The 13,051-nt window shown below is 42.7% G+C and overlaps 1 protein-coding gene across 8 annotated transcripts in view; it reads right to left on the reverse strand.

Annotated features, from left to right (window-relative positions):
- Positions 1–13,051, reverse strand: part of rims1b (regulating synaptic membrane exocytosis 1b) — a 63,593-nt gene that overhangs the window by 14,330 nt on the left and 36,212 nt on the right. For 3 of the 8 annotated variants that reach the window (XM_084005921.1, XM_084005919.1, XM_084005917.1), the window contains exons 6-18: positions 11,594–11,634; positions 11,281–11,391; positions 10,678–10,777; positions 9,960–10,083; positions 9,432–9,478; positions 9,216–9,331; positions 8,712–8,842; positions 8,320–8,491; positions 7,392–7,545; positions 7,094–7,150; positions 5,455–5,608; positions 4,588–4,710; positions 3,431–3,493 (exon numbers count right to left, since the gene is read on the reverse strand). In XM_084005921.1, coding sequence (XP_083862047.1) covers positions 3,431–3,493; positions 4,588–4,710; positions 5,455–5,608; positions 7,094–7,150; positions 7,392–7,545; positions 8,320–8,491; positions 8,712–8,842; positions 9,216–9,331; positions 9,432–9,478; positions 9,960–10,083; positions 10,678–10,777; positions 11,281–11,391; positions 11,594–11,634 — 1,393 coding nt within the window. Of the gene's footprint in view, positions 1–661; positions 782–2,848; positions 2,927–3,430; positions 3,494–4,587; positions 4,711–5,454; positions 5,609–7,093; positions 7,151–7,391; positions 7,546–8,319; positions 8,492–8,711; positions 8,843–9,215; positions 9,332–9,431; positions 9,479–9,959; positions 10,084–10,677; positions 10,778–11,280; positions 11,392–11,593; positions 11,635–13,051 lie in introns of all 8 variants that reach the window. The other 5 variants (XM_084005922.1, XM_084005920.1, XM_084005918.1 and 2 more) reach the window with 2 other exon arrangements.

The raw sequence follows: 13,051 nt of genomic DNA on the forward strand, positions 1-13,051 counted from the left end.
GCGAGAGAACAAAATGGTGATGCGTGGGAGGTAGACAAAAGAAAATGTACAGAACGTGAGAAAATGGGAGGATAATGTGGAGTAAAGTTTAGAAAAACAGGCAGGAAGGAGATGGAGGAGAGGAAGGGAGAGACAGATACAGAGAGAGAGAGAGAGAACAAGGAAGGCCATCAGACAGTGCAGTAATATGTATTGGCTCTAATGCTGTTTCTCCATTTATCATAGCCAGTCATTCCTCACGGCCATACTCTGTGAGACCACTCAGATGGAAGGTTGGTGAGTTGCCATGGGAACCAGGTCTAAGTGGGAGAGGGGGCTGCTCGTAAGTGTGTATGGGGCTGAATGAGTGAAGAGGAGAGAGGCAGCCAGCGTACACGTTAACTCTCAGCTAGGTTTGCCATGTCATGCTACACCGTGACAACACCGTTACTTTGCGACAGATGTCATCGCATGACATTGCACATGATGTTTCCAGGCCAAATGCCTCACACGGACGGCAACAAGGGCTTATAGGCATTTTGTGTTTATTTTAATGCCAGGACATGCTTAAGCCTCTGCTGTGCATTGTCACTCGAAAGAAGGAAAAAAAAGGGAGAAAGAAAGCCTCTGGGTGGAGGGAGGACAAGGGGGGAGGGGGTGCATGAAGTGGGTGTATTCTTACCTAACCGTGACCTCATCAGTGAACCTGAGCACACGGTGTGTAAGGATGCTACGAGGCATGGTGCTGCCCCCTTCCTGCCTTTGGGGAGGCTTTCTCTTTAGGCATGCGGGAAGGGTGGAGCTGTGCGCCGGAGCCACGCCCACAAGAGGTGGGGGGAAAGACCCGTGTGCAAAGGAAGGCAAAGGAAAAACAAAAATGACACGTGCAAGTGACAGAAATAAGCAGAGGCAAAATAAGTGGAGGGCGAGATAACAAAAGCATGACAGTACGTAGGCTCCTTGCAAACGATAAGGAAAGACAAAGAAGCAACATTCACATTGTGGTGCAACAAAAAAATAGGGTTCCCTTCTCAACTCCCAGTTAACCTAGCTCAGTAAAAAGGGAGTATTCTCAAAAAACACAAGATTGGACAGCTTTCGCTTTAGTCGCTGGTGATTACCGGAAACACCACAGACAGCAAATCACTAAACGAACACATGAGATGAACTGCATCCTCCCGTCTGTGACCTCAGAGTTGCGGAATTAATTATGTAAGAGTGTAGAGATAGTTCTTCTTGCCCTCCCTGTGGATTGACCCCACACACATATATGGAGAGATTACATGTAATGCTCATTATATAACACAATCTACAGATCTAAAGCCATCCAGGCGGCACGTGGTAAGGAGACCCAGCTACAGTAGATCTGTAAAAATGCATAGGAGTGCCACGGAAAGGATTAGAGCAGAACGGGGAGAAATAGAGGAAATTACTTATACAGGAGGTTTATATGCAGTGGCTGTATGACGGATGCCTATGTGTTTTTAATGCTAGTTCCAAGGTAGAAAAAGAGAGAAAGTGGATCAAGATCCACTAAATCCATTAAAGAACAATACTGGTGGTTTTGGGTGATGTTGGGACTTTGAAATTGTATTGACTCTGGAAAGTGTATTCTAGTCCTGCTCAATGTGTTAAGTGTCCTGAGATGACTTCTGTTGTGATTTGACACTATAAATAAAATTGAATTGAATTGAATTTGCAGGTTTTAGCCCATTAACTGCAGCTCACATTTTCTTTAAATGTTTCTAACCATTTCCAAACCATGACATACATGTTTGAAGGCAGCCATGATTACAGTAAGTAAGTAATATAGGTTGACTGTTTAGTACATTTTGTTTTGAGCCCATTTTCCACTCCTCCTAATTAATATCACAGTTATTGTGAATCACAGACGCGCCTCGCTGAATAGAGCTGATAACTTAAGAGTTTGAAATGATAATGGTACCTGGTCCCACTCCTTCGCGCTTTGCTCTTTCATAGGTTCACACTCTTGTCCAAATATTGACACTTCTGGGCCAAAAAAACTGAAATCACGATGACCAAAGTCCCAATCCTGCAGTTTAACAGCAGTAGTCAGCAAACCAAAGGGTTACGTTATAGTGACGATGTCTACTTTCATACAGGCTTTGTTTGTAATGCAGGCTTTCTGTAATAAATAAATCAATTGATAACATCATTTATCCTGCTAATGGCTGATAGGAAAGTCATGTGTTCAGACACACTGATATCCATCCGATAGTGGTGGATGAACCGACTGACCTACGGAGTCGGTTGGTCTACATAGAGCCATGCCACTGCCTGACGAGTGACCAACTGTAGCAGAAATGCAGTGCTGATCGGTGTGTTTCAATAAAGTTTTCCTCGTCGATGCATTCTAGGTCGCTTGACACCCCAGACGACGCAAAATTATTATGTCCTTACTGTTTAGATTAGGTTTGATTATCTGATAACATATTTTGTGAACGCAATACTTTATGGTCACTCTCAAAATCCAAATGACCGCTACCAAAAAGGCAGGAAATCTGTCAAAAAAGGTCTAATATGCATTGGAAAATCATCAGAATTGATGTCAAGTATATGTGATTTGTACTTGATGGTCCAGTATGGTTCTTTAATGCATAATACAGAGGGGAAAGCAACACATACCATGTAATAGTTGAATTAGAGGCACCATGACAAAGCCATATTGCACACACTCTGACCAAAGCAAGCACAAGCAGCACAGTGGTCTGGGAGACATATGGACATGTATTGCTTTGAGAGAACATCGCTGAGACTAAATGACCCACCAACTCCACAAATGAATCTGGGAAAGCTGGAGAGGCACAGAGAAGGGTATGCAAGACTGCCGTTCACGCTAAACGCTTACCTGTAAATGTCTTTATGGATACCATTTACTAACAGGGGCATTTTGGGGGGTAGCGTGTTGCTGTATCTACCTACGCCCCTGGTTGCACGAGTGGAGTTCATGCATCATAAAGCAAGACAAGAAAAAAAGTGGGGAAAATATACAACTGCTGTGAGTGAACACAAAACAAGAATGAATAAAAGAAATTAATCAAAAGAGCTTTGCCTTCTTTGAGGTCAGCCACCGAGCGGGTCTCTAATCCCCTCACACAGTGATGAGCATGTTTGTGTGTGTTTTTAGGAGACGGTTGTGGCTGGAGACAACCGTCAGACATGAATTTATGAGTGTGCTGCTTCTACTTGATCCTGAAGTGACACTTTATTTATTAAATGTGTTTGCAAAAAACGTAGACATACATGCCACAGAATCTACAGTCCATGTAAGATAACCAACACATTCTGTTTGCATTGAAAATATCAACAATAAGTGTGTTATGATGAAGTTGTTAAAGTATAGTGAGAATGTAAATGACCATAAATGGCATATTTTATTAAAAATAAAGTTGAATGGTGGTTGTTGTCTTTTTTTAGTTTTAAGTTTTACCTGTTAGTGTGCAGGCACTCAGCACTCCCGCCCCGGATAGACCTGTGCATCTCCAGGACCTCACTGTCATTGCCATGACGATGGGTGAACAAATGAGAAACAACCCGAGAAAAACACAACAGAAGAGGATGACAACTCAGTCAGGCAAAGTGAGTTTATGAATGAGAGAAACCAGGAAATCTGAGAAATTTGGAGATTTCAATTTAGTCTGCATTCATGTTGCAATGACATTGTTAGTAGTATTAGTAGAACTATAGCTTGGCAACATCACATTTCACACATTAATTCACCAAAACAGGTCTCAACCTTTATGGAATAGAACTAAATATTAGCATGTCAAGGCTCCATGGGGCACCAGATCATTCATTTGGTAGAGTTGGCTCCCCATATGCTAAGGCTGAGTCCTTGCTGCAGCCGCCCAGGGTTCAAGTCAGACCTGTGGCCGTTTGCTGCACGACATTCCCCCTCTCTCTCCACTGTCACTGTCCTTTCCCTTAATACAAGCAAATGGCCAATAAAAATACTTAAAAAAAACGTTATTTCTCCATGATGAAGGCCAGAGCTGTGGTCACATCATTGCTGATTGACCCACTAGCTGCACCAATCCCATGCGTACTTGTTCTTCAAAGGGATGGTTTGGATATTTTTAAAGTGGGGTTGGATAAGGTACTTAGCGTACAGTGCATTACCTATAGTAGATGGTGGTTGGCACACCCAGTACATCGCGGAAGCACATGTTTTTGCCACTTTAAAAATAATCAATATCACTTTAAGTATAGGCTATATTTAGAATATTTTCACCACTTTACCTCGCAGTCAGACAGCCCTTTCTGACAGGAAACTGAAACTGTGATCTTTGCTCTTGGGAAGGTAAAGCAGTGAAAATATTCCATACATTCACGTATTGAAATTGTACAGCAGCGCATTGCTTAGCTGCCATGGCCGTACTGCTGTTTGCTTCTCCAAACGTAGAGCATGCCGACTGCCATGTAGGCAATACAATGACTATGGATGAGTACCTCACACAACCCCACTTAAAAACAGCCGAACTATAGCTTTAACATAATTTTTTTCACAAGTGGAAAGTCAACTAAAACACATTCAAAACCCCACTCCACACCGGGCGACGATCCCCACAGATCCCAACCACAGGTTACCTGTCCTCAGAGTACTCGTAGTCCGAGTCGCCGGATCGTTGGTGCTCCAAGTGGGACTCGTGGTAGCGGGAAGGGGAGTGGGAATGGGACTGGAGACGGTTCTGGTGGATCTCATCCAGACTCCTGATAGAAACAAAAACAAGGTATATGAATCTTAGTCCAGACTTAGTGATTCAGATGATTCAATATGTCCTCTCATATGCTCCTGGAGCAGAAATGCTGTTTTCCTTCACAAATTATTTCCAGTGCATCCACTTAAAGGGAATGTTAATGTCCAGTCAATGAAACACTTCCTGTACTTCCAGTTAAAAATCATTCGATGGGCACGATCCTTCCCTTTCCAGGTAGGCTTTTCATTTGAAACATGAACGAGAAAGCGTTGGGTTTCATTAATGGTTATGTCACACTCACTGAAACAGTGGAAAGGAGGAGAGATTGTAAACGGTGTCTGCATTATACGTCACAAAAACAAACAATCAAATGCAGCAGAAGCAACACAGTGTGTAACTTTGTACGCATTTATAATCAACCCACTTCCAATCTGTGATGTACATCAACCCAAGCATATATGAATAATAGCCAGTCTGGCTTTAACAGATTTGGCTACCTCCAGCTGGCAGAAGAGTTAATAACATTACCCATAATATAAATAGTGATTTGGCCAAGTACTGCGATCAAAAGCCTTAATAAATAAATGTTAACAAGCTGCAACAATTCCAGGGGGACACTGTACTATCAACACTGAAATGTTTGGACATGTAATCTGATATTCATAATTGAGACTTGTAGACAGCGGCTGATGCTGGAATATTGTCATCACACACTCCACTGACAGTCCACCCAGTCTTTCCGGCAGGTGTTGCTGACCTTTGCATGGGCACGTGTGCGGGCCGTGACCGAGCCCTGCAGGAGTCTTCTCTGTGAGGAGACACGGACCGGGAGCGATGCTGGACGGGCCGCTGCTGCTCAGGCACAGCCAACGTGCTGCCCCGCTCCCTCTCCCTGGAGTTACGCTCTGCACCTACACACACACACACACACACATGGATGTATCACACACACAAGGGCAAAAAAAAAGCAGAATTCACACATGCACACATTCGTACAACCGGGTTTGTTGATTCATGGGTACACGCATAGAAACACACGAAACACACACACACACACCCAGGCATTAGGTGTGTGTCCTTTGATAAGGATGCACCAGTTGTCAGTGTTGCGCTACAGAACTACCACTATCGACGCCATTCTCTTACAGAGTGTAGAACATCGCATCAGGATGTTTTACAGGCAAATGGCCAGCTAGCAAACAGGCTAGCTAGTCATGTGAGCTAGTCTGAGTGGCTGACTGTTTCTGCAATGGCTCTGTCCGACTTGAGATCAGTGAGATTTGCATCTCTTAGTTCTTGCATTAACCCGTGTGGAGTGCCAGATGAGACGAGAGTTCAGACTTGTAAAGCCTCTGGGGATACTAACACACAACAGCTGGAAAGAATAGGGAATTGACAGTATAATCCGCATGTGCGTTTAGGGTTATTTGCCACAGAAAACTGAGGGAAAAACATGATTTCTTAGAGATGAACTGACTTATATTTAAGTGATGGCCAGAACATAAACCTGCTTTATAGTATTATTACATAATTATATTTGTGTGGAAAAGGGGGGAAATACAGAACCAACATTTCCTCCTGCTTCATTTATCTCTTTAAAGGATCAGGAGCATCATATGACAGCATAGTGCACTGACAATAACGTGTCAAGGAAATGTATAAATAACAATATTACCAGCTGAAAAATAGAAAAATAGGCATAGTGACCTTCAAATACGTTGGAGATTGTGTAACTCTCTGACTCATTTAACTTCCTCGTGTGGCAAACCATCTGGCATTTGTGAGTGCCAAAATTAACCATAAAAGGGTAATGGATATTTAAAACCAGGTCCACACTCAACTGACAGGAAATGAAGCCACAGCAGAAACAGTCAAACAACAAAGCAGTTGTAGTGATTCTAACAGCAAAAATAGCACAAATTCAGCTTCTACTGTATATGTTCAGCGCCTTTTCAGTGAAGTCCGGGCAGGACTTGAAGCATGCAGTAGGATGGCAGAAAAGTCAGTGGAATGGCAGTGAACAAATATAGCTCTAAAGTCTAACATGCACTCAGTGCTCCATTGTTTCTATGGCCCAGCAGAAGAGGAGAAACTGTTCACTGCAGCCTCGGTCAAGTACAGTGCACTGCTAAACTGCAGCAATATAAAGGCTGCACACTACGCTGTTATTGAAAATCTGCAGTCAGGTACGATATGATGAATTACAAAAAAAAAAAAAAAAGTTTTGGCTTTCGCTGATTCAGCAAATATTAATTACTTTGATTTGGGTGCAGTTTTTTTTTCTAGCACATACAGTGCAGCCAAAAGGAGGCCGGAGGATGCAAAGAAGATGCTCTCTCACCCAGTGCTGGACTCCTACAAGCTAAGACAAGGAAATGCTCAGTACCCCCACCCACCTTTAGTCATTACCATCAAACCATCATCAAACTCTGAATCAATGATGCGATGGGACCCTGTGCACGCACACAACACACACAGAACACACACACATACAGGATAGGGTAAGGTTGAGAGGTTCTGCTGTCAGTCTCCCACACTGAGACACACAAAAGAGAAAGCTCAGTAAAGGAAAGGTTAGCAACCATGCACTCAGACGCACTCTCGGTTCACAAAACAGGGGTTAACTCATATGTACACACACATATTAATATACACACACGGCCTATAAGAAAAACTGTACGTCACCGGACATACTCTGTAGCTTTTTGCTGGGGCTGTCTCCGTGGACGTGTCTGCGTGGGAGGTACGGGGAGGGCTGGGGCAGAGGTATAGAGGACATGTCATGTGTTTGGAGTTTATACCAATGAGGAATGTCGTCCAGCAGGGCCGTCTCCAACTCTATCAGGATCTGAGAGAGGATGGACAGGGAAAGGGCAGAAGAGGCAGATGATTGAGCAAAAGAGAAACAGGGTGGGTCCACTGAGAGATGTCTGGGCATCTTTACTGCAGAAGGTCCCAAACCTTTTGGTTCTCATCAGAAGATTAGAGACCGGACTGAAAATGTAAACCTTATTTTGTGTATAGAAGAAATATTCTTTCCTATCCTGTTAATTACAACCCCCCTGAGCACTTTTTAGCTTTTATTTAATCTATCATAAACTTACATTGTTCACACTTCCATAGCTATATTGTAAATTAAAGTCAACATCCAAGGTTTACATCACATGGGGTGTTCTGGTGACCTAGAGGTTTAAAGGGCCAGTGTGTAGGATTTAGGGTGGATCCAGTGGTGAGGACATGTGTCTAAATAAGGTAGCGTGATAATATTACGATGTGCAAATTCGCCATGTGCACTGCAGGTTATAGAAGAAACATGGCAATGCAACATGGCGGACTCCATGAAGAAGTCCCGCTCCCTATGTCGATATGAGCGCTCATTCTAAGCAAATGAAAAGAAAATAATTTTACACCAATGAAAACATAGATGAATATTATGTTACATTTTAGCCAATAAGTCCCCCTAAATCCTACACACTTCTTTCCTTCTTTTACTGCCCTTTAAATCTGCTCAATCCAGTAAATCCTAGTTGTTTTAAGAAAAAAAAGGTTATTTAGCAGCATCAGCTCTTTCTGCAAATGATTGTACCATATAAATAATACATTGATATTGTGTGTGTCCCACCTCTCCCAGGAATTCACTCTCCTCCTCCTGGACTCTGGGCTGGTCCCAGACTGTGATCTCTAGCATGCGTTCTCTGAAGTCCCGCCGGTGGACGTGGGAATATAAGAAGGTCTGGTTCCACTTGGGTTCAGCGCTCTTCTTCACTGTTTTAGTCCGCCGTTTACTCTTATCACTAACAAAAGGCATGATCACACAGAGTTTACATCATGAGGGGAAACCGTGTTACTGAAAATGTCATTGGAATAAATAATAATAAGGGTGGACGATGGCAGTCCCATTGGCTGTCCCTTTGAATATATTCCCTATTACGGGTATGGCTGGTTTGTCATTCAGGTAATTACTGATGTATTGTACTTGGAGATCTTCAAAGATAATAAATACCACGGCCGTACCTCCTATCAGGCAAGAAATACATCTTGACATAGGGGTTCCGAGGACGTCCATCTGGTCGCGGTGGCAGGTCTATGGCTTGAAGGACGTTGACAATCAACTGATGGCCCACTTTGTCATACCACAGCTTCACCTGTAAAAATGTGTGAAGACCATTAGTCATATCTATATCAATTCACATGAGCCACATACCTCGGCCTCTATCGGACACAATCTCACACCTACTCATCAAATACGATGCTGGTTTGCCTTTAGCATCATGTTTCAACTTCACGATTTACGTTACATACGTATTCTATGTAATTAAATGTTGACATTTGTTTCACACAGGACACAAACAGCATCCTCCGGTGGTGAAAATCCTTTGTTTGTTCTTCTTCGTATGTCTTCATACTTCCTCCTTTACCATGTCATAATTACTACCACGGACCAAGCTTCTGTTTGACTGTTCTCACTCCCGGAATTGGGAGTGAAGACAGGTTGATCAGTCCTGCTCAGATACTCACAGAGAGCTGTCCAGGCACTACTACAGGAAGGTCTCGGAGGGTCCCGGGGCTGGTAGGGGACATCACTGATATGGACGGTCGGTCCATCTTTTGTGACTCAAAGGAACTGGATCCTGCTGTTGAAGAGAACAACAGATGTTGTTAGAAATCAGAGAGAGAAAAATTCTAATAACATACTGTATATCCCAAAAAAAACCTTCAGATATTAACACGTACTAGATTCTAGAGGAGGGTGGGATGACTCTGGAATTCTTGGGATGTCTCTGTAAAAAGAGCAAAAGTGAATTATTCAACTTCAAATATACAGAATATACAGGACAGCAAGACATTTGAAACGTAAAGAGACAGTTCAGGACTTTAGTGCACATTCATCTTTAGAAAATGAATGAGTAAAAGACTTGTGTCGACAAACAGTTTCATGGTAAAAGAAAAGCAAGAAGGCAAATACACATTTACATGTTAAATCATGTTGGGTAGTAGAGGAGAAAAGGGATAGCTGGAAAAAGGGATTCATCTCTCGGATCTCAGGCTGTCAGGGAAGGCACAATGGGAAGGGGCTCCATCCATTAAATCAGCACTACTTACTGATATGCTCTATACACTTTTCTCAAGAAGTTTTTGGATATAATTCGGTGGATAGAGCTTTGAGATAAAGGAAGGAGACATATCGAAAACGCCTGTCAATGCCATCACACAAGTACATGAGACATGATAATTATTACATGTTGATAATGTTAATCTTACCCTATAGGTCTTGAAACAACTATTTCCACTTGAGGTTCAGCCTTGGATTCAAGGATAATGTTGTACACTTCTTTCTTAGTTGCTCCCGGCAACGACTTCCCATTCCACTGCAGCACCTCGTCACCTGGAACCAAGATGGCCAACATACACAATGATGATTCAGCCACATGCTCATACATGTGACTGGAAATAGTCACTATAGGTACTAACAGAGAATTGTTCATCTTCAAGTCAAACTGAAATTTTAATCTGCCTCACTATTGGTGTGAGGAAATAGAAAATATGATGATAATGCAGGTATTGTGCATGCTTTTGGACAAATTTGTGGCTGCTTCTTTTCGCCGCAGTGTTCTGACGTCTGAAAGCTGACGTTGCTAGCAACAGCATCGTGTCATGCTTTGTTTAACGTACAAATGTTGATACAAGACACGTTTCCCCTTTTCCAACAAGACCACATCATGTTGGCTGTCGCACTTTTAGAACATTTAAAATGCGTAAGCTGCTACGTATGTAGGCTTTTCCACTCGGAAATGCAAGTTAGCATGCTAGGCTAAATAGCTTGAGTCAAAAGGTGGAAGCTAGTTAGCCCATCTCAGTAACATTAGCAGTGATTCCCACTGTATGTTGCTATCTAAATCAGAACCTTAAAAAAAAACGTTATCATTCAAGTACAGGCTACAAGTACGCTGGCTACTGCATCGAGACAATATGTTGGCACCTGCTCGCAGGTGTCCCACAACATCTGCAAGGCTGCCTTTCTTGACTTTGGTGATGAAGGCCCCGAGTCTCCCCGTCTCTGTTATCTTCCCTCCTACCACCTGCACACATAGGAGAGGAAGGAAGATGGTTAGCAACAGAGGTTCATGTTAGCATTTCCCTGCGGGACTAAGTAAATGCTCAACAGTCACTCTTCAGCAATGTCTGTTAGAGGAGGACAGGAGTTACAAAACATCACTACTGAATGCTGGGGGAATAAGTCCTAAAACCTTGAGTGAGCAACGTCTCAAAGTTAGCAAATTTTTAAATGGGTTTTTTGCGTTAGATAAGGTCTGTGGTTAACACAAGCTAAAGACATTTTTGTTTTGTTTTATTCTATAGCATATAATACAAGTTGGATCAATCCATTGGAAATTAAATCCAATCTGTTGCTTTTTGTCAAGGAAACCGGTGTGATGCTTACTTCAGGAGTTGGCCTACAAAAAGGCATTATCCTCGCAGCACTCATTTGAACTCAAACAAACGAATGATTTACAAACTATTTACAAGCTTGGTGTGATCTAGTCTGAGACCTGAGGAACTGAGTGAGGGATAGGCTGCTTACTTTCAGGCCAAGGAGGGAGCCAGCCTCACGGGGCATTGCCGACCTCTTGCTTAGCGTGATGCGTCCAATTAGGTGGTCACCCTCTTTGGATGGCTGCCATGTGACTGGATGCTACAGCAAAGGTTAGGAGGCATTGTGAAGGTGGGCAGGAGGAATGTAGGGAAAACAGAGTGGAGGGAAGAACATGATTACATTTTTTATATTTTGGTAATTTTATTAATTCCCTTAAAAAATGTAGGTGAGTTGCTGTAAGAAATCAGAGCAGAAGCAACACATTAATACTCTGAATCGGTCAAGTTCTGCTGAAACTTACATGCCACACTGTAGGATCGAGGGAATGACAGTCCCAGTCACCTGCAGGGGAAAAGAGACAACATGAGGGGTTACTTGGCCTCTGTCCGGTAGATGTACATGTATACCACACACTACGGTTTCAGTTCCAGGTTTGAGAGACTGGGGGAAAAAATCACATGTATCATATTAAATAGAGAAAGCTTTTGACAGCGTTTGGGGCAATTTTGCCTCTCTCTCACCCCCTGTACAACTTACATTAAAAAGCATTGATTTTTTGTGGTTTAACTTACCAAAACAGGGCTGAAATGCAAAAAAATACTTCAAATACACATACAAATTTATGTGTTATAAGTTATATTTACAACCAAAGTGAGGGTGCGTGCACGTGGCCTTGTCTCACACAGGTTGCTGGTTATATGCGGGGTATGTTACAATAACAATCATATTTGTATACATTAACAGGGAAAACGAGCCAAATATCGTCTTGACATCGGTAAAGGCATCGGCTATCGGCGATCCCTCTGACTAACGTCTATCCCTGAGATAATTGTCCATCGGCACAACCCTGCGTCAGAGCATCCCAGCTCTCATTAACACTGGCAGATGGTCAGCTCGAGTAGAAGAACTAACTGGCCCAACATCAGACCAGAGCAGCCTGCAAGATTCATGGCCACTTATCCACCACAGGAATAAAATAACACAAATGGGAGAATGTTCAAACATCGGTTTCAAGGTAAGTGAGATGTTCGAGCCTGGCACACAGCGAGATGATTGATTCAATGGAATCTTTTGCAAATAAAAGCGAATCAAGGTTAAACTTTCTGGGGGCGAAATATGCAACACATGCATTGCTGTTTGTCAAAAAACATTTTTACTACTATTCAATGAGAATCAAATGAAAAAAAGTGACGGCTCTGAAGATCAGAGAATCAGAAAAGGTCTGAGTAGACTTGACTGTAGTGCTGTTTGTATGAAATCTGAAAGTCCACTGAGAATGCTTGAGAGGATAAATGCTGACTCCACAGTTTGTACTGCTGAGTAGGGGTTTTTGGTTTTGGAGAATGAACACGCTGGGCAGATTACAAAAAACTGGGCTGCTTTTCTAACTGATGCTACATCAAAGCATCAGCTCTTTGCAGGTATTAACGTAGTATTGTTCTTGATAAAATCGTGCGTGCGTGCGTGCGTGCGTGCGTGCGTGTGTGCGTGTGTGTGTGTGTGTGTGTGTGTCATGGAAACTGTCCTCTTCCGCTCCATCTGCTATTTTACAAGCTCAATAAAATCCCTCCAACATGACATAGAAAAAAAATCTCTACATCACATGATCTTGAACTCCTGTCAACCTGTTTTACGCTCCCTACCTAAATTACTTTTAACACTTTCACACTTTCACACATCTATTCCCCACCCCAAAGATTTTTTTCTTCTTCTTCGAATGCTGAAAAGGCATTGGATCAGGTTGAACGGCACTATTTAT

This window comes from Eutrigla gurnardus (assembly GCF_963514095.1).
Source record: "Eutrigla gurnardus genome assembly, chromosome: 3".
Taxonomy (NCBI): Eukaryota; Metazoa; Chordata; class Actinopteri; order Perciformes; family Triglidae; genus Eutrigla; species Eutrigla gurnardus.